The sequence below is a fragment of the Epinephelus moara genome, chromosome 17, assembly GCF_006386435.1.
Source record: "Epinephelus moara isolate mb chromosome 17, YSFRI_EMoa_1.0, whole genome shotgun sequence".
NCBI lineage: Eukaryota > Metazoa > Chordata > Actinopteri > Perciformes > Serranidae > Epinephelus > Epinephelus moara.
In genome coordinates, this window is record NC_065522.1 from 8,210,394 (window position 1) to 8,238,356 (window position 27,963).

The window sequence follows — 27,963 nt, forward strand, 5'->3', positions numbered from 1 at the left end:
ATACTTAATGACTTTTTTAAGTTTATGAGAATTGCTTAGAAACATGATTTTTGAACTGCTGTTTCATAGGTCTATACAGAAAACGATACACCAAAGCTGTAACACATTGTTAAATGTAATGTATTTTCATATTCTCTATATCAGCAATTGGTGTTGACAGAAGTTTTCATATAGCAGTACCCCTACTACATCCCAGTAAGTTTGAATTTCTCTCAATAGAGTTTTTAGCTTTGTTTAAAAGCGGTCTAACAGGGAGTTCCTCCTCTGGGGTTTAACTGACCCCAGAGCTGACCTAAAGATGTGCCCCTCATTCTTTTGGAGAAAGCAAAATGTTCAGGGCCGAGCTCACACGAGAGAGCGCTGCGTGCACCTTATTGATTTTGAGGGTAAAATCGATACATTTCATCGTCTTGATTGGATTAACTGTTTCAAGTTCAACTTTTAATTGGATTTCTACTTTCTACAATGAGAGCTTATTTGAAAATCAATAGGCCAATCAATACCTCGAATACGTTCAGGAAGTTCAGCTGCGGAGCTGAAAATGGAGAAACGTAGCAGACGCCTGCCACTGGCAACTCACCCACATGACTCGCTGAGGTCTGAAAAATCTAATTATGCCTTTATGAACAGTGGAGACGAATACAATAATACGTTTTACTATGTCAAAGTGGAATTAGAGAGTCAGGCCAGTGAGAAATTCTTTTTTTTTTTTTTTTTTTTTTAAAAAGCTGATTGGATTGTTTTATGCACCATTTTATGGATACAGAAACCCCGTAACCACTACGATTTGTTGCTTGTCAAATATGTGGGACCTTTACTGAAACACTAGATCAAAAAAAGATCTGATGTTGAGGATGAACCTAATCACAAGTCATATACAGTGGGATATAAGGCCCATATGGATTTAGATCTAAAACTGATCACGCTACCCATAATTTGTGATCCGATCATAAATTCTATCTTCCATCTCCGAGACTTAATCCTTGTCTCAGCTTGGCAAAATGGCCGCATAACACGCCAAGCCACTAACTCCAATCCTAGACAGGTAAACAGCCTTGTATCTGAGAGATAACTGTTCCAAGCACAGTTTGTGTTTATCAAGCATGAGGCTAATTATTTCTTTTGTTCAGCCAGATGTCATAGACTGTAAAAGTAGCAGGTGGTCACTTATTTAATTAGTCCAGTTGACCAACCATTACCAGAGATTAAGAGCACATTTAACCCAGGCTGCTGCAGACTGCTATTATCTAGACAGGACTCCTTAAATTTTACTATCCCAAAGCCCAGACTCACTAATTAAATTTCACCCCAGGCTCATTAAAACATACTGGCGCGTTTGTGCTAATGTATTTTACTACAAAAACTGGCTCGGATATTGGTTCTAACAACACCCGAAGTAGAATTTATTCCAGGACCATATGTTGTATGTTTTATTTATTTATTTGTACTAAATTATGAATCTTCTGCAGATAGAAAATACTGTAAAGCGCCTTTATCAAGATCAGGCGTCAGCCATATAAGACATTATAACATTATGTAATTGTGGACTGCTATGATTTGTAGTATTTAACGCTGGGAGTAATTTAGGGATGCTCAAAGTTTGGCCTGGGGATCATGAGCTGAGGAAAAGAGGGATATTTTGATGTTACTAATATGTTGTATGTTAATATAAAGACAAACTGTATGAATTTAGATATTAGCATTTAATCATATTGGTTTATCAACATGCCTGAGAGGGTTTTTGATAGGTCATGACCAAGCTGCTTGGGGTTGCTGAGGGCAATGAAATGTGTGTGCGTGTGCCAATGGGCGTGTGTTCGGTGTATGTTTAAAACATGCAACCATTTTAGACAACACATAGATTATGTTCACGGATCATGCACACATTACACACGCCTCACTGAGACTTAAGAACAGTTCGGGACAATGAGCATTTGGTCAGAGACGACTGTACTGCTGCTCATATTGTGACCTTGTGACACACAGACATATTGTACTGAGTGTACTGAATTAAAGTACTGGGTGTGTTAAAAGGTCACCAGGATAAGTCTTGTCATGTCTGACTGTGGGCCTCTGTGCCATCACATTACACATTTTACGGCCAATTACATCACTTAATAGACAAAGGGAAGCAATTTGTCTGCAGTCTTTGAATACACTCAATCTACTTATGTTTAGACGTTGATCTTTAAAAGTAATGTCCTTTGCCATATCTAGCTTTCAATACCTAAAAGTGCCTCTTTACTCATTTGGACAGACAGTGGATATGAAACTGACAAAATGTAGTAATCATGTAAAAAGACTTCTTTGATGAAAAACAGAGACATTCACTTTAAGATGAGGATAAGGTTATGAAGATGCCAGTTGTCTGTTAACTAAGTAGCATTAGTTAGCTAACACTGTTAATATTAGCTGTCCGGCTAAAATGCTTTAGCTACTGTTACAAGAGTTTAAACAATGGCACTACAGCAGTATGCAGTGCAGTACATGAATGGTTAACAATACCTGAACGGACTGGTGTAGTTTTATGATGAAAATAAGTTTCAGCAAGGCAGCTACCTGAAAAGGCAGTTGCTCAAAGTTTACAGTTATGCTAGCTAACATTAGCCACACAGCCTCTCAACTGCATGATATCTTTTTAATTGGTAACTAGTTGGACGAAGGTATAAAGCTAAAAGTATATAGTTTGCTTATGTTTACACTACATTTGAATTATTTAACAAACAGTATTATTTAATATTGCATTCTGTTATTTTTTTCTTGCCTGGTAACCTATGTTTTGTCATTTTTGGTGTGCCATAGAAAACAAGATAAACGGTCTACTTAGCCTTCCAAGCTAGTATAAATGTTCTTTCTGAAAATATTGATATCATCCATCCATCCATCCATCCTTTTTCATTCGCTCAACTGGTGCCAGGTCTCGGGGGCAGCAGGCTGAGCAAAGTACTCCAGAGAGTCCCTCTATCCAGCAACGATTTCCAGCTCCTCCTGGGAGATCCAGAAGCATTCCTAGGCCAGATGAGATATATTATCCCTCCAGCATGTTCTGGGTCTGCCCCGGGGCCTCCTACCAGTTGGACATGCCTGGAATACCTTTAACGGGAAGCACCTAGGAGGCATACTAATCTTTCTATTTTTAAAAATTTTTTTTTTTTAAATGGGAACAACCACCTTGGTCTGCCACTCTACAGGTACTGTACCTGACCTCCACGCGATACTGAAAAGGCATGTTAGCCAAGACAGTCCAACAATGTCCAGAGCCTTCAGCAAATCAGGGTGAAACTCATCCACACCTGGTGCCTTGCCACCAAGGAGGTTTTTGACTTGCCAGGGGTATGGACGAGAGTTCCCCTATGTGCTCAGATTCCATGGAGGATGTGATGGCCGGGTTCAGGAGTTCCTTAAAGTGTTTCCACCTCTCTAAGATATCCCCAGTCCAGTTCTCCTCTGCTGAATGCAGCCTGAGACATGCCCTGCTGTCCTTTCCTGAGGTGTATTATGGTTTGCCAGAACTTTCTTGAGGCCAACTGAGTCTTTATCCATAGCCTCCCATCACTCCTCCCACACCTGGGTTTTTGCTTTGGTGACCGCCACAGCTGCAGCTCTTCTGGCCAACTGGTGCCTGTTGGCTGCTTCAGAAGACCCCTGGGCCAAACACGCCCGAAAGACTTCTTTCTCAGCCTGACAGCCTCCTTCGTGACAGGCATTGACAACCTTCTGACTACAACTTTTATCAACATGGCCCACTCAGATTCCATGTCCCTGACGAAAATTCATCCAGAGGTGGGAGCTGAAGACCTTGCAGACATTGACATCATGTGGTATACTAATTTCCTGTTTTTTAATGATAGTAAAATAAAATCTTCAGCTGCAGCAAAAAACTTAGTTGCTAAACAGCAAGTTGAAAAAGGAGAAATCAGAATCAGAAAAACAAGAATCAGCTCAAACTTATCCAGAATCTAATTTATTAGAATATGAATACCTATATATATTTTATATAACCACAATACAGTTCTCTAACATTTTTATAGGCTTTCTAGACATAAAGAAATGGATAACATATTTATGGTGTATAATTTAATTCACAAAACGTAACTGCTCCAGTGTTTGAGGTCTGAATAAAAATAATGATAAAAAAAAAGCTTGAAAACAAATTCCAAAAACAGCAAATGAACAATGTGAACAAAACTGCACAGATCCAAGCTGAGAGCCCTGGGGGACACCAGATGAATGCTGCAGCTCTTGTTGTTAAATCAAACTATCTGTAGCCTGTCTGTTGTTGTTTCTGACAACATGAGGTGTTGAGGCTGACATATTGTTCATTGAAGATTTACTGGAAAACTATACACAGCAGCTACAGTAGTATTAATCCTCTCTAAAGTTACTGAAGTATTGACACACGTTTAAGTCAGGTAATCACTGGTAAGTGAGTAACAAGTGAAAGTCATCCTTCCAGTTTACATACTTCACAATACATATCAGATTTTCACTACTGTCGTAACAACTTGGATGGCTTTACTTATACACAATGCTTATTGCTTTCAAAAATTACTTGTAAAAGAAAGTGAATATAATCTATCAGTGCCCCTGTATTTAATGTCAGTCACACAAATCTGCCCACCAATGATCTCACCACCAAACAAACCAAAACATAAAAACAATAATAATTCACACAAACATCCAAGAACCTGAATCTGAGTTATAAAAACCACTGAGCAAAGTTCAATCAACACACACTCATGCAGATGCGACCGATCTGATTTAAGATATGAATAAAACAGATACACATTAAACACAATAACTCTAAGTGGAGACTTTCAAGAGTACCACTGATGCAGTTGATGCAGTGTGCTCGTGTGAAAATCAGTGCATAATATTGAACCGCTACCTTCAGAAATTTGGTGAAACATGCATTTACTGAATGCTTTCTGACTATTGCAACATTTCCCCAGGTCTTTGGTTTCTATGGAGACCAACATATTGATGATGTACCGTGAGAGTAAAAAGAAGACCTAGAAAGGCACTTAAACTACTTGGATATTGTTATATTTCCCACACATGGCAAGCTTTGTTTACATACAGGTTTAGCTATGGGATTGCCAAGTATTATAGACAATGACAACCACGCTATGCCAGTATTATTATGCACTGAATCATTTCCTCCTTAAGTATCCCGTTAAAGAATTCGATAAAATCTCTAAACAGTACCATAGCAATACAGCAAAACCACTATAAATAAATCAGTGTTGTGTCAACCTTTAACTAGCTGTACTGTCACGACATAGCTAATCTGCTAGTTCTTATATTACTGATAAAGATACGCATTTATAAAGCCACTATATCAGACACATTTAAGACCTAACTATGACAGATACAGCACTAAAATGCTAAATATAAATCACAAATTATATTTTCAAGAATAATAAAATTAAAGTCGTGTTCCAAAGTGATTTGTGCCGATGCATTGTAAGTGCTATGGTTGACAGAGCAGACTTATGCTAAACAGACTGATTTAAAGGAACAGTTCTGTATTTTGGGGATTACAGGAATTAGCTTTCTTGGCTAGAGTTAGATGAGAAGATCAATATCACTTTCTGGCAAGTGAGCATCGTTTCTCTCATCTTAGTGTTGACACGAAACAGTGGCGACCCCAGAAATTTTTCATAGCTGTGTTCACTGAAAATCTTGTGGTGGCACACCAAAATAATGAGGGTGGATCACCAGTTGGTCCAGGGGCTTCACCTCGATGATAGCCATTTCCAGGCATATTTTAGGATGACTCGGGGGCAGTTTGACAACCCGATGTCTAACATAGGGTCGTATAGCTTTGGGTGTCCAGCAACTGCTACCACCAGTTTCTCCTCCACTGTTTACCAACTGTAAATTTGTTGTCGTGACCACCACAAAAGGCTCGCCTCTCAAACCATCCTATTAGACTATGGGAAAAAAAGATGACGAAAAAAGAGATGACGCGGGGTGCTTTTCTGCTCTGAGCTGAAGTTCAGAGCGCTGTGGCAAAAACGCTAGGTGCCTAGAACGCAGAAACCGCAAGCAAAAGGTTCCATTCTCATTAAAAACAATTACAAAAAGCCACCTCCAGCTGCTAAAATGCTTTCTGTGTGACTGGGGCCCTAATGTGTTATGTTTGGACACATGTTAAGCGATTCATTGTTCTTCAAAATGGCTGGTTTTCCTTTTCCTCAATAAGACATATACAACTTTAATTTGAAGGAGTACATTGATTGTAAGGAACAGGACATTTACTGGGAACGAACCTCAAGTTAAGGGGAGATTAGCAGGTACCCATAAAACCCATTTTCATTCAGATATCTTCAGGTGACAGTTCGAGGGACCCCTTTGAAAAAGGCCATGCCATTTGTTCCTTCACCAAAATTTAGCCTACCTTTGGAGCATTTTTTTAGCCTTTTCCTGACAAGCTATGCCCACATACCTGGTACCAATGGGTGCCTTGGGTTGGCTGGTTTCACAAGATACTTCTTCCTGAACACACCACAGTATCTGAGAGACAGTAATATCACTGGGGGGGCAGCAACTGTATTAGGGAGGCCATGGTCCACCCCTTGGGGGCGCCACTGGCGAGAAAGCCAAAAACTGTATTTCCCATAATGATTTAAGTTATCTTTGATAATAGTATGTGACACTGAAGCGTCTTCAATAGGAACTTCACAACAGTTCATGATCAGGTCATATTAAACTTGCTGTTGAATTTTTCATACTCAGAGAAACAACTTGAATGTACAGCAGGTTTGATTACAACATATACAGCCTTAGATTGATAATACAAACTTGTTTCTGATTTTTGATTTTTACCACAGCATGGTGAAGTGTTAACTGTCTGCTTTCTATTACACATCTTCATACCCTGCTGGTCATGTGTCATAAAAGTATCACATATCAGTATTCAAGTTGTGAACTTTGTTCTGTGGCCATGCTTCATAAAACATCACTTCATAGATAAAACGTTCATAGAACAATGGACTAAAACATTCATGAATCATCAAATGCTCACCATTTAAAGGAATGCAGTTGACACCAGATCCCTTCACTATTCACAAGAATACTCCAAACTGGAGGATCACCAACCAGAAAACATAAAAACATAAACACTGCTCATGCATGACAAAAAAAGACATATGTAAAAGAAACAAGGCACAAACTTTATACAAAAAATGCCTTTCTGATAGACACACTGGTTCTGCCTGGAGCTGATTAAAGGTCAGTAGTGAAGGCTCTTTGTTAATGTAACCTGAGAGGGGTCCCTTTCGCCGTTTTCAGGTGAAGACTTCCATCCTTCCGATTCAATTAGCCATTAAAAGTGGTTTCCAAATGCTGAAAGTAGCAGTCACAGTGAGTAAAAAAGCAACATTTTCCCATCACTCCCTTAGGTGTTTCTTGACCCTGTTTACTGCCAGTCTGGGCCTTGTAGAGAAAGGCAAAAAAAAAAAAAAAAAAAAAGCTTAGAGTATCCACAAACCAAGACTGCTGCCCAGCTCCCATAGCACAAAAGAGGACGGTGAAGGCGAGCAGATGGATTCTTAAGTGTGTATACAGTGTTTCATCATGGCAGCCCCTACCATCTGTGCAGGCAGGAGGTACTGTAGTGTCACCAGCCTACACGTGGGTGCGGAAGTGGTGGCTGGCTTGGATCGGCTGCCTGCTTCGGAGCGGGATGAGCCACAGGAGTTTCCAGCGAGTGCCGCAAACTTCAGCTAGTGCCCACTGCCATGCTTTCTTTGAGCCGTATCTAAAAAGAAGAAAAAGACTTTCATGTTTAAACTAAGTGAGAGTGATACCACCTTCATGTCTCTATTCAAGCTGAAGCTAGAGCTAGCAGCCGGTTAGCTTAGCTTAGCATAAAGACTGTAAACAGGGGAGACAGCTAGCCTTACTTTGTCCAGAGGTTAAAGCTCACAAATTTACACATTACATTCTCCTTTGGAGTCTCTCTTGAACCTCTTTCACACAAACATGGCGAACCTGAACTTATCTAAACATTACCCGGAGAAGATGTATGTGACACAAATGTCCGAATCAGTTGGATTAGACATTAAACAGACTTAATCCTGCCACCTCCCTAGTCCAAAATTCATGTAATGTCTGATTGAGCCCATGTGTGAATGAAGCAGGTGATCGTCTGGAGAATTCACAGCGAGCGAACGGGCATGTTGATGACGTTTCTATCCTTCTATCAAACAAACAACAGAGGATGAGGGCCGACGCCAAAATCAACATACAAATTCAAGGAACGGCTAGAAGCTCTGTTGTTTATGATCACAATACAAGCTGGCTATGCTGGCGTGATGTAATCCGCGTCGTGTCTTGCCTCCTGCATGCTCTACCTAGCCGCCACCTGTCGCCTAAACCAAACGGAGCATTTGCGAGAACGCTTCTGACACGGACAGTCTCCTGTTGTGTGCTACATGTGTGAAATCGAAACTCCGAACGATGTCAGGACCTTATTCTCAAAACGTTGTCAGAGTTCAAATGAGAAAACCATTGTGGTTTCCTGACAACCTCAAGATCTCATGATGATGACAAAACTCCAGGAAGTCACTGCGCCCAGCTAGGAAGTAGCTCAGCACATAACCCCACCTAAAAACCACACGTTGTTGCTTATAAACTTTTCAGTGGATTTAACAAACAAGATATGGAATTTTAGGTGGGCTTTGTAACCTTTTGTTTTCCCACGTTTCCAGTCCTTATGCTAAGCTAGGCTAAGTGGCTGCTGACTCTCGTCATCGTTAAGTTTATTTCCAAAAATGTTGCGCTATTTCCTCAACGTGATCTTAACTTAGAGCACAAATCAAATAATCACATTTCCATAATCCACATTTCAATAATGCCAGACTAGGACAGACAGAGTTAAACAGACTCACATTTCATTTGAGAACTGAGCCATTTTCTCAATGGTGGTAGTATCCTGTAAGGGGGAGGAAAGGAGAGGACAATACAAAGTTATTGGATCATTTACCAAAATAAGCTCCATCATAATGATTTGTGACCTCGACTAAAGTGTCACATGATCAGCCATTAGCGGCATTAATCAGCTTCTCTACACTGTAGGTTATCTGGAGTTTCTGCAGACACGTCCATCTGTGGTACGCTTTTCTCTACCTAACAGCTTGCTGTATGCCACCTCATTATGGAGGCTAAGTACAGACATTTCTAACATTACAGCTCTGCCAAAATGCTTGATGAAAGCTTGTAGATTACTCTGGCTCGTAATAAAATGATGAGTGGAAGGCAACACATACACCAATTGCTTTGTGTACTTTGTGGTGCAGGAAATCAAATCCCCTAAAGATCAAATTTCAAAGAAACCTTTCTATCAGACTGTTTTGATTTTGATTAGAGCCTACACCTCTGTGAGCCTATATTTAAGTCTACTGTTTAGCCTGCTGTTATCTTTATGTGCTTGATGAAAATGTGTTTTGGTGTCTATGTTTCTGTGTATTTATATGGATGAATCTAGGGTTATGGGACAGGCATTGTATTGCACTGCCATTAACTTGAAAAAATGTACTTTCAATGGTGTCAGAGGGACTTTAAATGTGCATCAACCTCTGTTGTATGCTCAAATAGTGGAGGGTATCTTGAGAAGTGATTTTGTGGAGAGACATCCGACACAGATGTGGACTACCATGTAATTACAGGCTGTATTTAAGCACTGTGTCACTTTATGATTGCTCAGTATGTCTAGAGAAAGGTCCTTGTAATCGAAGTGTTGCTACTTTTTTAAGAAATCATTGCAGAGGTGATAAGTGTGATGAGTGTAAGAGAATTCACTTTCTTCTTTGTATCAAAATGATGTCACCAACTATCTAGCAGCAAAATGTTGTCACTGACAGGATGTACAAACACTTGCATGCCCCCGCAGCCTGACCCCAGACTTTCTCTCTTCTCTTTTCCATTGATCCCTCCATTACTGACATTGATTGTTTTATTTTTGTGTACTGCGTGATTTGTCTGTGGCTTTGTGTGCTGCTCCGTCGTTTGCTCGATTGTTCTTCAACAGAACTTTCCTCTAATAAGACAAACAAGCACCATTATGCTTATTTTACAGATCTTACAAAGTGACACTAAACAGTCACATTAGCTTGGAAATTTTGCTGCAGTCTCTTAACGGAAGACATAATTGCATTAGCATTATTACAGCAGTAAATGTCATTTGAAACAATATAATGAGTCTTTAATGAGTACTCACGGAAAGGATGCCTGTCATCTGAGTGTAAAACAAGCTACTCATGCCACCAAACATGACCAAACCCATGAGCGCCGAGACCCGCAGCAGAGCCAGTTCATGCCGTGTTGTAAACTTCTCCTGGCAGGAAAAAAAAACAGAAAACCCTCTTGTTTTATAACCTCAAAGCTTTGTATTGGTGAAATATTACATTTTATATTTGTGCTTGTGTTACAGCTGATACAAGTATTTAGCACAGTCACATAGCACTTTAAGATAACTAGATAAATACAGTGAATACAGCTAGAGTTCAAACCGCTGCACATGCATGCCTGAAATGCAGTCTGAAAGCTCTTAAACATGTTTCTGTTAACTGAGTATATCATTTATATCCCTGTAGCATGTACCTGGTCTAGTCCTGTCAGTGGCTGGAAGTAATAGTACTGGCAGAAATCCAGCACCAGGGTGAACAAACTGAGGACCTGAGTGTAGAAACAGAGCTGCAGGAAGAGCCAGTGGTTGTCTTCTCCCACACAGTTATTGATCCTGGAGGGAAATACACACGATTTAAGATATTACCTTATATCTTTTTTGTCAATATTCATGGTAAAAGAAGTTTTCCAAGAATTATATTTGCAGCAAAACCTGGAAAGCTTGATATACAATTAATAAGATGTGTAAGGTAGGTATACAATCATGGTAACTACAAACAAAATTGAAAAAATACATAAAATGCAGCTCAACATTTTTCTGACATACTGGGCAAATGTGTGTGGCTCTGAAAAATGTCTAGGACCTTGTACTACGATTATTATACAGCTATACAAACTGTTCCACTGCCATTTAATACATGCATCACATCGGCAGTGTTTAAGTCTGCTGTCTTTCTATTTATTTCTACTTAATAACACTGTTTTCAATAGGTGTCTAATATGCAAGTGTGTGTGTATCCTTACCAAGGGCAGTGGTGGTCCATTCTGCGTACACAATGGCCACAACGACTGCAGTGGTGCGACCTTTTGGGCCTCATTAAGTTGCACTTATTGCACAACTCCCAGTGCTCTCGCTCTGTGACATAAAAACACAATGACTCGTTGATTGGTTGTTCCTGATAGTGTTGGCAATGGCAGCAGACATAGTGACACAGTAATAATATATTCAGACCTAGACGTATTTACTGATTTTAATTTCACATGGACATTAGCTGCAATAAATCAGCTCCACTTATGTAATAAGAGGAACACAAGTGGTAGAGAATGAAAATGTTGCATTGACTATGTTCAGTTATTTACAGGTATAAAGATTTATGGATAAACAGTTGTATGAGCACATACCAGAGTGAGGTATGTGGGGGTCCACAGGAAGACGGCCAGGATCTGCTGTGGAGGCTCTGAATAGGGCCGCTATGCAGAGCGCTGATGCTATGTAATAACCTGTGGGGAACATGCAAAGTTTGCATGTGATCTACTATATACAGCCCTTTTTCAGTGTTCCCTCCCCAAAAGATGAGAAGTGTTATTTGGGAACCAGGATACTCACAAACAACAATGGCCCACGGGATGTGTCCCTCATTGTAATGTGGATGTAGAACCAGTTTCGGGATAAAGAAAGAGTTGTAGAGCCAGATCCCAAACACCATGCTGATACACAGCCAGCCCATGGGGTCCACCACACAGTGCAGTCGAAGCTTCATGGCTGCTGGGGGAGACCTACAGTGTACACCATCACGCCGACAGATGCAAATCATCTCCAAGCAAGAGACATAAGCTGGCTCTCACACACACACACAGTGAAAAAGCCTGACATACATGTTTTACTGTGATTCCTATCTTAGGCTGTGATACCATCACCCACCATGTTTGCATCACATAGCTGTGGCTCTTTGCCAAAAACACAGTTACATGGCAGTTATTATGTAGAGATGACTGATGAACATCAACATAATATGACTGAGAAGCCATGTACTGGGAAGGGCAGAATAAACCTCAACACAGGCCTACTACTGTGCTATAAAGCAGGTGTACATAAACAAGCCCAGCCTTAAATTACAACACTAACACACATTTTCTATATTAGCATCACCTGCTGAGCTAACCCAGCCTAAATAAGCACAAGCACCCACATAAACCTCCTGCTCTGCGTTTAAACCTTTGTTATTACAAAGCCTCGCCTGCTCCATCACTCATGCTCCTGAAACCACTGACAGCCGCGATGGGCTTGGCTCTATAGCCTCACTGTTAGCTAGCACCAGCGGGCTAACGTTATTTAATTCACCCCCGTGTTAATATACAAATTATATAATTCAACATGTTTAACGCCAGTAATGGTTTCCTAGGTGAAAATTAAAAGATACATACTTTTTTGTTGCTGTCCTATTCAGCGCACGTACCAGTGAAACTAGCTACTTCCTCATCCGAGCCTCTGTGGGCTGGACAGGAGCTACCTCCTCGATACCTGCAGTACATAAAAAGCACTTCCGGTTGACCTGGGTTTACAAAATAAAAGTGATGCTAATGATGCATACACACATATTTAATAAGAAGAAAAAGCTCTCTGTATTATCTACATTTTATTTTTAGTTGATTTGAAAGTGTTTTAATTTTCTTTATATAAAGAAACTACCAAAAACAAACACTATAAAGGATTAGTTAGTTCACAGAAAATAAATGAGCACCAAGTACGATCATTGATAACTGATTAATCTTTCAAGCAATCACTTTTGAAGCAAATGTGTCCACAATTCACTGCTTTCGGCTTCTCAAAAAATTAAGATATAGCCTATATAGATTTTTGGAATATTTATTACTTTAGTACAGCCCTACTGTAGTCTATGTGCATTACAATTAAGCATCCTGCTACAAAACTATGTAACATGCTCTCTGTTTTAGTTATGTTTCTCCATCTAATATTATTTTTCATTACACTTACTTTCTTATTTACCTCTGTGAGTTTCCTTATGTTGCCTTTTGTGGTGTACTGGCTGCTACAGTAACATAATTTCCCCCTCGGACAATTGAGTTTTGATGAAAAACAACAACAATGATTAATAAAGTATAAGATAAGATAAGATAAGCTATAACTTTATTCATCCTGAGGGAAGTTGCTGTGCAGCAGTGTCAATACAAAGTTAGAGGAGTGCAGATACAAAGCGTGCAATATGCAAGGACTAACAAAGCAGAAAAGCAAGCAAGTAGAAAATATATAGCAAATATGCACCAAATATAAACTAGATAACAGTAAGGTGCGAAATATAACAAAAGTAGCTAACAGTAAGGGACAAATTGGTGTAACCAGTATATACAATATGTATAATGACACAGACAGGTTACTGGTATGATTGATTGATAGATATGATTGCTTATAAATATCTTTGTATAGTGTCAGATCTGAGTGCAGAGGAGCAAATATTTATGATTATGTCCATGACATTTACTGATTGATAAAATATTCTATCTATCTATCTATCTATCTATCTATCTATCTATCTATCTTGCTACTGGTGGAATCCAGATGTCCAAATTCTTCAGAGAAGAAAGTGAACTCCTTCGGTGGGAGCTGACTAATGCTTGGATTCTGATTTGACTGTACACCCCTTCTGGCTTTTATTTGAACAACATCCATGTTTCCTTTTCTACCTCGGTACACTACGGCAGCTTGATGCAGCGCTTGAGAACAGGTGGGCGGTGGACTCGTTTGGAGCGCAGTGCACCAGCGGCCAACGGGGAAAACAGTCTGCTGCCGCCCTCTGGTGAAATATGATTACTACATGTAGAGGCAGCTTGCTTCGTTGACTTCTTTGATTTTTAAATTGTATTATCAAATTTAATTTGTAGGGTTTAATGCTTAATATGTATCACAACGTACTACAGTATTATTATTATTATTATTATTATTATTATTATTATTATTTGTTTTATTTTAATGAAATTAAACGGACGGTTAATTCACTGACGTAACATGGAAGTGACGCGATTCAGCTTCCGCTAGCTTTAGCGGCCGGTGTTTGTTGACAGCAACGCCGCTTAGCTCAGCACCACTGTGATAGTTTAATTGTGTTGTCGGGCAAAATGGCATCGTCTAACTCATACAAACTAAGATGCTCCATCCCGGGTCACGAAATGGACGTCAGGGGACTCGCAAGTGCTGTTTTTCCAGAGGGAGCTTTTGTGTCGGTGTCCAGAGACCGAACCGGAAGAGTCTGGGTTCCAAACTCAAGGTAGCTAGCATTAGCATTGTACATGGTTTGGTGGAATTTATATCAGTTTAAGAAGTAAATCTGTTGTCAGGAAAGGTGCCACGACCCATAAAAGTAACAAGTTAAGTCAAATCTCAGCAAATTTACTCAATAGCATTAACGTCGGTAACGTATGTAACGTTGGCTAAGTTAGCTTCCATGCCGTTTGCTAACGTTCACTCAAATTAGCTTTGTCATTCATTCAACTGTAATCGCCAATACACACAGCGCGGATAGTCGAGCACTTTCTAGAGTCCGACAGATTTAGATTGGTATTTTGTCTTTTGTCTGTTAGTGAATTTCCTGACTTTTCTTATAATTATCAGCCACACACTTGTCAACCACTTGTTCCCACACAACTAACCCCGTCCACTACACGTCTTTGCTCTCTCACCCCTTCTCTTGACAGCCCAGACAAAGGCTTCACAGAGATGCACAGCATGTCTGGACACTCCAATTTCGTATCTTGTGTATGCATCATCGCACCCAGTGAAACATATCCCCGAGGACTTATCGCCACAGGGGGAAATGATAACAACATATGCGTTTTCACAATGGACCAATCTAAGCCCCTATTCACACTCACGGGCCACAAAAACACAGGTGAGTTGTGCCTCACTGTACACTTTCTGGATAATTACATTTCAATAAGCATCTAATTTGCTCTGCTATAGTTTCCCATTATGTCAAGCATCTCAGAGCTGTGTATGTGGTCCCAGCATTTTAACGTTTAATCTCTACAGTTTGCACCCTGTCTTCTGGGAAGTTTGGGACACTTTTGAGCGGCTCCTGGGACACCACAGCCAAAGTCTGGCTCAATGAGAAGTGCATGATGACCTTGCAGGTACGCTGACATTTGTGGGATGTTATTCTGAACGTCTCTTTTGGTTTTCCTGAAAAGGCAAATTTGTCAGATACTGTCTTTTCATCTGATTTCATCTATGCAACTATAACAAGCAAAAATATCTAAGGTTGTTGTGACAGAGGAAAATCTCTGCTTGTTAATTTTGCTACAGGGACACTCTGCAGCAGTGTGGGCAGTGGTCATCTTACCAGAACAAGGCCTTATGCTGTCTGGATCAGCAGATAAGACCATTAAGCTTTGGAAAGCTGGACGCTGTGAGAAGACGTTTACAGGTGAGAGTTTGCAGGTGGTTGACATAAGTAAACAAATAGTTTTTGTCTGTTTTTAATTATATCTATACAAATAAAAGTGTAACTGTGGCTGTTCACAAGTAGAATTGTTGGCTAACGGTTTAAAGGAGTGCCCCAGCTGAAGTGCTTCAAATTTGCCTTTGTTTGAATATGGTTGTTGTAAGCTTTGTTTTACCTTCAATACTTTTTAAATGATTTTAGCCAGTAAAACCTGTGGAATAGGATGAAATTGAACAAATGGATGACATTGTCAGATCAAAATTTTCAAATAGTTAATGGCATAATTATCTTGGATAATGATGTTCATCTATTCCACTATGATAATTAAAAACACTTGCTTGGGGGTCCATTATATTTAAAATTCCTAATTACAACTCAACCTGTTTTCTTCCATTTTAGGTCATGAGGACTGTGTAAGGGGACTAGCAGTGATCAGCAACACTGAGTTCTTCTCTTGCAGCAATGATACTAGTATCAGAAGGTGGCTAGTGACAGGCGAATGTGTACAGGTCTATTACAGCCACACAAACTACATCTACAGCATAGCTGTCTTCCCCAATAGCCAAGGTTTGTTCATTTATATTGATATTTAAATGTCTATGAAAGAGCACACTGGTAGACTTGTAATGTGTGTGTAACGATCTGCTGCTGCCTGGTCATTTATTGAACCGGCATCCATTTGTTTTCCTGCTGTAAGATGGTAGCTGGCTCACACTGACCTTAGACTGATGCTTTTCCTTTTAGATTTCATAAGCACAGGGGAGGACAGGACTGTGAGGATATGGAGGCAGGGAGAGTGCTCTCAGACCATCCGTCTGCCTGCTCAGTCTGTGTGGTGCTGCTGTATTCTACCCAATGGTGACATAGTCATTGGGGCCAGGTAAGAACTGCATGTGTCATGCTAATGTGTGGTCATTCCATAATCTTTTTCTTGATCATGCCACACCTCAAATATTTAGATACCTTTTTCTGCTACTGTTTCGTGCTCTCATTGCTGACATCACTCCTGCTTTCACCGAACATGATGGAGATTTTCAGTAAGTAGTTTGTGACTAAGCCGGATGCTGCTCCTCTGCCCACAGTGATGGCATTATCCGTGTGTTTACGGAAGCTGAGGACCGCATAGCAAGTGCAGAGGACTTGCAGGCTTTTGAGGATGAACTATCCAAAGCCACCATTGACCCCAAGACAGGTGACCTTGGAGACATCAAAATGGAGGACCTGCCTGGAAGGGAACACCTTAATGAGCCTGGTCAGGAAATAGACTGACATTTATTTTATCACACATATGTAATCCCTAAATCTGGAGGTTTTGCTACAAACCAAGATCGCACAGTTCACCCTGATCATTTTTTTTGCTGATTTCCTCCAGGGAATCGTGATGGACAGACACGTCTGATAAAAGATGGACAAAAGGTGGAGGCATATCAGTGGAGTGTCAATGATGGCCGCTGGATGAAAATTGGAGACGTGGTCGGAGGCTCCAACCAACAGACCTCCAAGAGCGTGATGTATGAAGGAAAGGTAAGGCAAGGCTGTTCGCTTACTGACAAGGCCAACTATGCATGAACTCATGAGAGCAGTCATGAATGACTCCTGATCTCCCCTTAGGAATATGACTACGTCTTCACCATCGACGTGAATGAGGGAGGGCCATCCATGAAGCTGCCTTACAACGTCTCAGACGATCCCTGGCTGACAGCGCACAACTTTTTGGAGAAGAATGACCTCAACCCCATGTTCCTCGACCAGGTTGCCAATTTTATAATAGAGAACACTAAAGGACACGAGGTGGGACCGGCTCAGCCTGCCGCTGGTGACCCATTCACTGGTGAGGCCAAAAGAGATACTTGTTATTCTACTTTTAGAAACAGTCAGTGTCTTGTGCTAACATACTGTATATTTCAAATAATTTCATCACGGTATTTCAACATTGTTAGACTGAATCTATATTTTGCTAAAGGTGTTTTGTCTGTTCATCTGACAGGAGGCGCTCGATATATCCCCGGGGCTTCTGATGACGGGCCAGGCTTTGGAGCTGATCCCTTCACAGGTACAATTATTTACTCAGTTGTTTTTTCACAACCTGAACGTCACTAGAAATGTTCCTTTCACAGCTGTTTTTTCTCCCCACAGGCTCTGGTCGCTACATCCCTGGGTCGGGTCCGAACCCAAGCGCTCCTGGAGGTGTGGCAGATCCCTTCACAGGTGAGACACTTGCTGAAGTAACCTCTGAATTTTGACAACCCAGTATAACTGTTCAGTGGTAGACCCATGCACACATTTCTCCTGGTTTTAATCCTTAAATGCTGAGTGTTTCACTCACTGGATCTCTTCCCTACTCTGCAGGAGGAGGTGCCTACTCCTCGGCAGCCCTCAGACAGACAGCAACCAACATCTACTTCCCCAAGACTGATGGTGTGACCTTTGAGCAAGCCAATTCCTCACAGATCATCGGTGAGTTTCAAGTAGGAGTTTGATGATGTGGCTCTAGTCTGCATTTGTTAGTTGTCAATGACAGACATTTCTAAGAATGTAATGAATGTATTTTGGGCTGTTTGAACTGTGTCTTTAGGCCCTGATTATGTCACACTAGAGACTTGTGTATTTATGTATTTATCTCTGTGCTCTTCTCATTGATTTGAAGTGTGTTGGGTTCAGTTTGAAGAAGGTCATTCAGCTTGAATTAAAATCTTATGACCGTTTGGAGGATGGTTTGGTCACTGTCAATAAAATCTGACCAGACCACATCACCGCAGTCCTAATGAAGCATAATAACTTTTTTTTTAGCATTAAACTCTTATTAAATGATGATTTTATGACACATATTTAGTCATGAATATTTCACTTTCGTTAAGGCCTCAGATTTTATACCAAATTTAAGGGGTTTTAAGCGTGACGTCATTAAGATATTGTACCAAAATGCCTTTTTCCCTGGTTCATTAAAGCTTCCTTACTGTGTCAGGTCAATGATTTGTTCTTTCCTCACCAGCCAAGATCAAGGAGCTGAATGGAGGTGCCCCTTCAGAGCACAAGCTGTCTGAAGAAATTCTGGAAAGCCTTGAGAGGCTGCTGAGCTCTGTGTCTGAGCCTAACTCCCCCGCGTCTCCCCCAACTATCCAAGAGATCAACCTGCTGTGGAAGGCTGCTCACTGGCCTGAAGGTACAGTAACAATGTTTTTTGGGGTTGACTTTATGGTTTCTGGCAAGATGATTATTATTTAAGTTTTTTCAGTTTATTACTGCTCATTAACCAAACTCTCATTTTCTTCCCACTGGACTTTAGACATCGTGTTTCCTGTCCTGGACATTATGAGGCTGGCAGTGCGCCACCCACAGGTTAACGAGAGCCTCTGTGGAGAGGCCGAGGGAGTCCAGCTGTGCAACCACCTGCTGAGCCTGATGAGGCCTGAGGGGCGTCCTGCCAACCAGATGCTGGCGCTACGGACTCTGTGCAACTGCTTTAGTGGCAGACACGGCCGAGCCCTCCTCATGGCCCAGCGTGAAACAGTGCTATCACGCGCTGCCGACCTGGCCACCGTGTGCAATAAGAACATCCACATTGCCCTGGCCACTCTGGTGCTTAACTACGCTGGCTGCCTGCACAGTCAACCCGATCTCGAGGCCAAGGCCCAGTGCCTGTCCGTGGCCAGTAGAGCTCTGGAGACGGTACAAGACAAGGAGGCTGTGTTTAGGCTGCTGGTGGCCTTGGGAACCACTGTGGCCTCAGACCAGACAGCCCAGGACCTGGCTCGCTCCCTGGGGGTCAACTCTCAGATTTCCAAGTACTCATCAGTGTCTGATCCATCAAAGGTGGCCGAGTGTTGCCAGCTGGTTTTAAAAGAACTACAATGATGTGAATGATTAGAAAAAAAAGCACTTGTTTCTTACTATCACTCTGTTCTGCTTAATCGGTTGTGGTGGAGACTTGAATACTTGTATGTTCTGCAATAAAAAAAGAACAAATTAAATCTCTGCTGATGCTTAGCCTGTGTTTTTATTACTGCATCACCTTTCCAAAGCCACTTGACTAACTTGTTGGGTAAATGTAGGAAGAATGCATCTAATAACAGCTTCTAATGTCTATGAAATATTAATAGTGTAAAGTTATATGTCTCGCCTTTAAACATGTCTTATTTTATTTCCTACTGCCATGTTACACTTCAAATTGGGGTAATAACGCTCAATAAACTATTATTACAGTGCACCTGAAATGCAAAATGTGGCTAGGGAAAACAACTCCAGTGAAGGACATGTAGATATTGTGATTGCTGAATGTCCTGACAGTCAAGATGGCTACTTAGGAGGAGTTAATATGTCCACTGCTAAGCTGTAGACTTCAGTGAAAGAGCTTTAATTACAATTCAAATTGTCTAAGTTTGGTCTTCTTGTGCTTTACTAACCATTACAACAAGTCTGAATATATATCCTATAATGCTTTCCACTTGTTAATGGGATACTGGAGAACCAGTTTGCCTTATCCAGCGTTTAATAAAAGAGTCACCATTGTATCTACTACACGATACTAGTTATATCTTGCTTATTTGACATAACTTATACAAAAATAAAACACAACAAATAGAGCTAGTTATAGTTAGAAATATAAACGGTTAGAAATGCTTTCCTTTCGCATTCGCCCACCGGAAGTACTTGTTAATAACTTCCGGGTTGTTATAGGAAAAAATTGGCGGTTTGCTGTTTGGGTGTTGCGTTTTCCTATCACCGACTAAAGTTTGTTAAATTTAGTACAAATGTGATATTAAACGCAACATATCTGGACTTACTCGTATAATAGTTGTAACTTAAGTGCTTATTTGTAGTGTTTGTTAATTTGCTAACAGTTTGTTAAATGTATGTTGACAAACTCAAAACACGTTCGAAAGCTAGCATAAGTTAGCCTGCAGTGAACTTTGTAGCTAGCGGCTAAAGCTAGCTGGCTAGTTGTGTTAGCCAGGCTGGCTCTTTGACCAGTCGCCACCGGACGCTCTCACACTGCTCAGTCCATCTCGGAATAATGGCGAACCCAGCATTGCTGCAGAAAAAGAATGGGAAGTATCTGTGGTTTGCTCTTCTCGGGCTGGGACTTCAACCAGACACTGCAGTGTCGTCAATCGCCGGCAAAAGCAACATTAATGCGAAACACATCAACCTGGGACCGTGAGTGTGCTTTTACTGTGGATAACATTAACATATTTATACCGTGTGATGTTAGCTAACAAAGCTGTTCAAAGTTCTGTCCTATTGAGAGTAGATAACGACTTCTACTATGTGGCTGCTTTCACTTCGTTACATTGAAGTTGTCATTCACAGTACACTTGACGTTTAGGTTTATTCTAACTCGTATAAATGTTGTATGGCCAATAGGAATATGTTCGACAAGCCAAACAAAGATGCCTTCTACATAGTAATTAATTTCCTGCTGGAGAAACTCAACCCGTCACGATTTAATGAGGCATACAGGTAAAGTTATACATAAACAACTATTACAATTTATATATAAAGTGCCTAGGATTCAGTGTCAAGCAATTGAATATGTATTTTGTTTAGGCACTGCTGGCCTGTTTTGAACCACAAAGCAGATGCTGAGTTCCGTAAAGTTACCTGCGCATGGCTGCGAGAAGTAATGGTAAGAATCTGAATATTTACCTGTAATGTTTATCTTCTTCATCTGTCCAGATAGTGGATACATTACAGATTACATACCCCATTTGTTTCCTCACAAATGGGGAATCGTGCCTGTCCATCCTCTCTACCTTTGTTGCTTCATTCCTTCTGGCATTCCTTTTCTCCTCACTCTCATCTTTTCTTTACATACTCACCATAAAGGTCAGTGTACACACTTAGTACAGCATTAAAAAAAAAAACATAAATCCACAAATAAAAACAGTCGTCTACTTAAGGTAAACAATAAACTTCATGTCTCACTTCCTCCCTCACGTTGTCTCTGGGTTTTCTAGTCGAATTTTGCATTAAGTTGAAATTTTTCCACTTTATGTACATGATTCTTTTTTTGTATCACCGACCAAATGTTCAAACTTCAAAAAGGAGTCATTAAATTATGTAATAAACTGACGTAACAGAACTTTTTTTCAAATGTGACAATCATCTGTTTTTAAACTGTGTAGGATGAAACTGCAAATGCAGGCTCCAAAGTGGTAGCATCCTTGTTCCTCTCACCCGGAGGCCCCAAGTTTATCAGCTTGATGCTTCATTTGGCCAATCACGTCATGGTGCAAGAAATGAAGACATTCAAGACAGGTAAGTCTATTTAGAATGTTTTTTTGTTTCACATTGTTTAATTTAACGCTCCATGGAGTTGGCACTCAAAAGACTCAAATAATCTTCAATGTTGTCATTGTCAGATGACAGCTGGTTTCCTGAGGCTGCAGCGATGCCCGCTTCCTCCTTGGACATGGCAGTGAAGAGACTCAACCTGATCAATACCAGGTTTTTGAAAGCTGGAGTGGAGCAGGACCGTTTTCTTCACGAGTATCAGAGACGAGCGCAGTAAGTCCCTGGTAGTCCATCTTGACACCCTGGACAGGGCTGGATGTTATTTCATTTGCATCAGTAGACTGACGTTTTCTACCTCACCACTACAGTAAACCCAATGAAGTCCAATCTCTGTGACTTGCGCAACTCTGTCATGTGATGTAATGTGTTGCGTATACAACACATAATAAAATATAATCAATATCAGTGGTAAATGAAATACAAAATTGTTTGAAATTCAATAGAAAAAGTCATTTTTGTGATCATAAGTTTTAATTTACTGTTCTTTTCGAAATTCTGAATTAGCAACAGTGTTGAAAATATAGTTTTGTGCATTGCCTACATCTATTCATTGTAATATTTTGTGCAGTAAATGGTAGTAGTCAATTTAGGATGATACTTAATTTGTCCAAGAGGAAAGATGTTTTCATCATTACTTTTTTTTGTAGTCACTTGAGACTACTTAACATAAACTGTATTTATTAAGTTGTGTTCCACTGGCCGTTTATTTCAGGACCCACCTGTTTCTTGTTTACTAATTGGTAAAGCTATTGTGAAAGAGGCCAGTTGGCAGCTGCTGAAGGTGTTTGCAATCTGTTTCCTTGTTCTAGACAATTTGACTTGTCATACCAGGAAAAGCACAGGTGAAACAAATGTTGCTAACGATGGCCCTGTTCCATGAGGTGTCCCAGTAAGCCAAGCCATGGAGCCAGCTCACCCACAGTATCAATTGCACCTGTGCTTTTCCTGCTATCACATGCCAAATGTCTGCTGTGAAAAAGGCCTTTTGAGACTGTGTGCCCAGACAGTTATATTATGATTGTAGACGTTTGGAAGAGTTTATTTTATGGTATTTTGTTTTGCCAATTTAACTTGTTTTCTACTGTTACTATTGGTCTTTTCTTTTTCTTTAAGCTGTTTGCCTTTGTTTTCTCTTTTGAAGGCTTCTGGTGAAGTCTATGAGGGACATCAGAGCAGAGGGTGCCAAGTATGATGAGCTACTCAAGTATGGTGCCTTTTTTGTTTCCTTAGTACTTCTAGCTTCAATGTTGTTAGTCCAGTTTGTTTAATCTCTCTATTTTCAGGCGTCACAGCAGTAATTCCACACAGGAGGGAGCTTCTCCAGCTGAGAAGACCAAAAGGGTATGTAATGTTATGTTTGTAAAACTGCATACAGAATATAAGGCATGGTTTGAACTCCCTATGCTTTAAGACATTACAACAGTGCTGAAGCTTTCCCGTGTAGGGAAATACTAAAATTAAGATGAGTTTCTGAAAGATTTGTATTAAGAAGTGTTTAGCTCACATAGGTTTTTGGCTTTCTTAAGGTGCGTGCCCTGTGGTCGGACATTGATGGAATGCTGTCAGCTATCAAGGAGGAGCAACATGCAGTGGAAAGTGTTTTGAAGGGGGATGTAGATCAATACATCCTGGATGGGACGGATCGAGTCCTCAAAATTCCTCGCAGTCTGCTGGAGAGAATTGAACAACTTCCTCATCAGGTGAGAGTGAAGATAATACAGACTATTAATTCTTATACATAGCACATAAGATTCTTATTCACATTTTCAGTCCAAGCACTGATACAGCATGTGAATTTACCTTATTAACTTTGGTTTGTGTGCATGTTTTCCAGCTGAGCTCAGGAAATGTGTATGAGGCAGGTCAGCTGAACCTCCTGTGTGTGTTTGAGCTGATGAACCATGCGCTGCAGCTCCTGAGGGAGGAGCGCTGTCGGGTCTCTGACGCCCCCAAGCCTCAGCTCAGTCCTGAGCACCTGCAGGAGAAATGTCAGCAGATGGCTCGTGCGCTGCAGAACCTCCACCTCATCAGGTATCATTTACCCACACGGGCATGATAGGATGCACTTTCTTTTTTTGTAATTAAAGGATTTGAATTTTGGATTTTCTTAAATGTGCAGCTTAATGTTTTTTGCTGAGGTCTATCTGTGTAAACCCCCAACTATTTTTAGTGTGGAAACTGCGCTGGTTAATGGAGCATTCTGTAATCATTGGAAAGAATTGCCTCTTTAGTATTTGCTTGCCAGCTGAATGTCAGATGACCCTGACTACGAGTGTATCAACGTTGTCGTCTTGTTTTCTCCCCTTAGACAGAGGATGTCCAAAGAAGAAATTCCTGAGCTCAGGAGTACCATTAAACAGTTGGAGGCTGCCTGGGACAGGAAGTGGATGGATACCTTGAAAGACACACCCCTTGTCTCTTTTCTAAATGAAGATCCGGTGAGTGGTCCTTGGGATTTTTGAACTTTGCTCACTATAGTCACAATATAGTCAGTGTACTTTCCATTTTGTGTGTGCTTGAGAGAAAGTGACAGAGCGAGGGGGGAGAGAAGTTAGAAAGCGACTTATTGCACACAGTGTTTCTGCAAGTTATTAGCCTGAAGACTTGGAATGCCTTGTCATGTTTTGACTTGCTATTTTTTTAAGTAAGAGAGCCCCTGGTGAAAGATCTTGTGACCGGGTGTTGCCAGTCACTAATGTAGTGTGAAAACCACAACGGCTTCATGGCTCCAGATTAATAGACAGCAAGTTTAGTGTGAACAGTACAGCAATCTGACAAACAGGAACAAGAGAGGATAATTTGTCACGTTACCGTCTGCTGCTATGTGTTCTTAAATTTAATATTTAATTTGCTCTCTTTAGGCCCTCGGCTTCCTCTCACCGATGGCTCCGCTGTCTTTTGAACCGGCAGCTGACACTAGTTACAGAAGCAGTGTCTTCTCACAGTACCCTGCAACTCTTCTTGGTGAGCAGAATCTGATCACATGCATATCAGGCCATGTATTCATTTGGGTGTATCGCAACATTGCAGTTCTTGTTTCTAATCATGCTTCTGTCAATTTTCCAGAGGAGAAGCCTGCAGAGAGTAAACCACAGGACGGTGTTCCCCCCAGTTCTCAGCTGAAGAGGTAATGTAATCCATGTTTGAACAGCTCATAAGGGAAATGTAAGCTTATATCGACATTTCTCATGTTTGTTTATTATTCAAAGTGCGTTTGTATTGGTTTCTGATGGGAGGCAGATACCTGGGCAGTCCTGAGCAATGATCTGTCCGTCACAAGTCCTCCCTACAGCATCCATGCTCTCTGATGACCGTGGCGAATTGAGAGAAATCGCCACGGACAGATACGGAGCAGACACTTGTTAGTTCTTTACGAACCAACCTCATGGTCTTGTCTACATTATAAGCTACTGAAATAAGAGCCTGACTTTAAAGTTCTTTTTTTAAAGCATTAAGATGCTTTCTGTGTTGCGTTCACTGTAACTGAGCTCACACTGTGTGTAAACTGTTTCTGAATAACAAATCAAGCTTTTTGTCTTTGAAACAGCTCTTGCCCTGCGGCAGCTGAGCGGGCTGAAAGTCCTGTTGTCACCACTCACACGCCGTCAAAGGCAAATACCTCTCTCGACTGGTTATTCGACACACCATCCCCTCCTCCTCTAAGGGCTCCATCAGAACCACCACCTCAGGCTAGTATTATATTTCAGTTAAACTCCTGTTTATTGGATTAACTACACCTTTGACTTTGTGTGCACCAGTTCTTCTGATAAACTGTACTTAACAAAGCTGTGCTTGGTGTTTAGGCCAGTGTTAGGAAGACAGCCCTTGTTCATCAGAAGGTGGCTCCCACGAAAACCAAGACTCAGATATTGGACATGGAATGTGATAACCTTGCTGATCAGGTACAGTGATGACTTTCAAAACTAGGCTGCAATCTAGGAGCTTAGAATCCTGAATACTGTCTTTGTCTGGTTATTTAATAGTTTAGCTGCCCTTCCAGCACTTATTTAAGCTGTATTTCTATCTCTAAGCCTTGGTTGAGGTGTTACGTGACCACAGAAGATGAAAAAATTGGGTTGGTGTATGTTAGTTTGCAGATGCTGTAACAACCAGTCCCCCAGAAGGCAGGGTCAAAGGTCTGGACTTGGATAGCCTTCTGGGTACTCTTCAAGGAGATCCCTTCTCTACCAGAAAGCAGCTGCCACGTACACCTGAGAGCTTGAGTAAGTGACGAGCTGCTGCATGTGCCCTCAGCCTTACATTATGGTGAACTGAGACCAAAGAATGTGGCCTCATAAAACCAGCCAAGTCTAAAACTGAAATATATTTCTTTCTTGTTTTTTTTCCCCCCCTTAAGTTCTGGATGTGAAGAACTCCTGGCGTAAGGCAGTCGAGGAAGACAGAGCCGAGAAAATCGGCCGGTTAGCCAAGTTCAACGACAGCATAACAGGGCGGCTCACCCCCCTCAGCGAGCATGATGTGTTGCTGAGTCCTGATGCTCCCTCCCACAGTCACTCCTGCAGTATCACCCCTCATGTCACAAGCCTCAGCAGCCCCCCTGTCAGCCAGCAGGGAGTCTCACTCAAATCCTCTCTGTTGCTGGACACCTTCAGCATCAGCGGCACGGGCAGCAGTGCCGTCCAGTTCAGCCTCGACCACGAAACACTCCCCGAAATGTCGAGCTGCGACAGTCTACTGAGCCTCGATGACGAAGCGGTGGATATGAAGAGTGAGGACGACGATGAGCTTCTAATCCCCTCCCTGAAAATGGAGGCGACGCGATCGCCACTGAGCGCACATCATCATCTGGGTCAGAAGCAGCAGGCGTGTGATGATGGCTCCTTCATGGAAAGCAGGAAGAGGACACCTGAGTGTCTTCTGATGGATCACAGAGTGTCTGGCTTGGACAGGGACTGGTTACTGGAGCCTGCAAAGCCAGTGGAGGCCACAGACAAGGTCTTTTCACTGGACTTAGACACACTAGAGACACCTTCACCCCCCAAAAAGCAGGAATACAGCCTTCCAAAACTGATCACATTCTCCCCGATTGATGACATGAAGTGTTAACTTCACTCATACAGAAACCACTTTTCAGCCTCAACTGTCTTAAACTGTCTGCCTTGATTTTTAAATAGATGTGTACATAGCTGTAAAATAACCTACGTCTGTCTCACTAAATTACTTTCCTGTGCTTAAGTTTATGGCTTTTAATTTAAAATAAGACATGAACTGCTTTAATAAAATTGTAAAGTCTCATTTCCTTTTTGCTTGTGTACATAATTAATAACTTCAGTGTTTTGCCTGTGCAGCACAACATGGAGCTTAAATGGATCTGTAAATCCATTAAAATGTTGGGCAACAGAAGCGTTTGAGTCCACTGTATTAATTTAAAAAGCTAGTCTGCCTCTTACTTGTAACATTTTCATTACACTATTACCATAATTTTGAACCACACAGTGTCTAACAGGATCTAAAATGTCTGCAGGGATGTGAACACAAATATGGAAGGAGCCAGGCAAGGTTGGAAGTTGTAGATTTTCCTAAATGTTGGATTAAACAATTGGAAATAAAACCATTGTGCCTACAAGCTACTGTTTCCATCCAAAAAATGTACACTTGCATGCTATGCAGTCATCTTTACAGTGTAATTGTGTGTCTCACACACTGGGCCTGGGGCTTCAAGTGTTTTTCGAGAGCAGCAAAAATATGAAGGTTTCCTCGCGCACCTGTTGCTATATATATATATATATAGAGAGAGAGAGAGAGAGAGAGAGCTCTATATATATATAGATACACACACACAGAGATNGGGGGGCGTCAGAAGGTGAGCAAAGAAAAGTGAGTCAAGGCAACAGTGACGATTCAGAGAAGGCGGAAGTTAAATATCACCTTCACAATAAAACGCAAAATTTGCCACTAGGGGAATTTAACTGTGAAATTGATACAGAAACTTTCTTTTCTCCGTTCAGTATGTTATAGGTGTTTCAAATGCCACACCCTACCAAAAAAGTTTAGAAATGCAGCATATTTGGAAACAACTAGGCTATATAGAAACTGAATAATGGAATTTAATAAATAT

General features: G+C 41.1%; 3 protein-coding genes and 1 non-coding gene across 9 annotated transcripts; 3 read left to right on the top strand and 1 right to left on the bottom strand.

Annotated features, from left to right (window-relative positions):
* Positions 1-3,958: 3,958 nt before the first annotated feature.
* zdhhc21 (zinc finger DHHC-type palmitoyltransferase 21) lies at positions 3,959-21,464 on the bottom strand. Of its 6 annotated transcripts, none has more exons than XM_050066797.1 (8): positions 11,741-12,541; positions 11,536-11,634; positions 11,158-11,269; positions 10,609-10,747; positions 10,226-10,342; positions 8,898-8,941; positions 7,596-7,765; positions 3,959-7,440 (listed from the first exon to the last, which is right to left on the bottom strand). In XM_050066797.1, exons 1-7 carry the CDS (start codon positions 11,946-11,948, stop codon positions 7,633-7,635), a joined length of 852 nt encoding a protein of 283 aa, XP_049922754.1. In that variant the 5' UTR covers positions 11,949-12,541; the 3' UTR covers positions 3,959-7,440; positions 7,596-7,632. The 6 variants fall into 6 exon arrangements, with proteins under 6 accessions (XP_049922754.1, XP_049922755.1, XP_049922758.1 ...); XM_050066798.1 differs by lacking the exon at positions 3,959-7,440 and adding an exon at positions 21,237-21,464 and having other exon boundaries at positions 7,456-7,765; positions 11,741-11,896; XM_050066801.1 differs by lacking the exon at positions 3,959-7,440 and adding an exon at positions 12,559-12,658 and having other exon boundaries at positions 7,456-7,765; positions 11,741-11,896.
* plaa (phospholipase A2-activating protein) lies at positions 14,176-19,565 on the top strand. The gene is made up of 14 exons (XM_050066793.1): positions 14,176-14,417; positions 14,845-15,038; positions 15,179-15,279; positions 15,452-15,572; positions 15,990-16,157; positions 16,335-16,470; positions 16,673-16,842; positions 16,963-17,114; positions 17,202-17,421; positions 17,578-17,643; positions 17,727-17,798; positions 17,940-18,047; positions 18,583-18,753; positions 18,877-19,565. Exons 1-14 carry the CDS (start codon positions 14,269-14,271, stop codon positions 19,443-19,445), a joined length of 2,397 nt encoding a protein of 798 aa, XP_049922750.1. The 5' UTR covers positions 14,176-14,268; the 3' UTR covers positions 19,446-19,565.
* On the top strand, positions 20,270-27,471 carry haus6 (HAUS augmin-like complex, subunit 6). Its single transcript, XM_050066792.1, has 16 exons — positions 20,270-20,747; positions 20,955-21,050; positions 21,138-21,216; positions 21,716-21,848; positions 21,953-22,097; positions 23,026-23,088; positions 23,168-23,225; positions 23,411-23,584; positions 23,719-23,915; positions 24,193-24,322; positions 24,746-24,848; positions 24,951-25,011; positions 25,432-25,573; positions 25,688-25,786; positions 25,975-26,107; positions 26,242-27,471. The coding sequence occupies exons 1-16, from the start codon at positions 20,605-20,607 to the stop codon at positions 26,949-26,951; spliced, it is 2,466 nt and encodes an 821-aa protein (XP_049922749.1). The 5' UTR covers positions 20,270-20,604; the 3' UTR covers positions 26,952-27,471.
* On the top strand, positions 25,115-25,245 carry LOC126404747 (small Cajal body-specific RNA 8). Its single transcript, XR_007571521.1, has one exon. It is a non-coding gene; the product is annotated as a small Cajal body-specific RNA 8 (non-coding RNA).
* Positions 27,472-27,963: the final 492 nt, after the last annotated feature.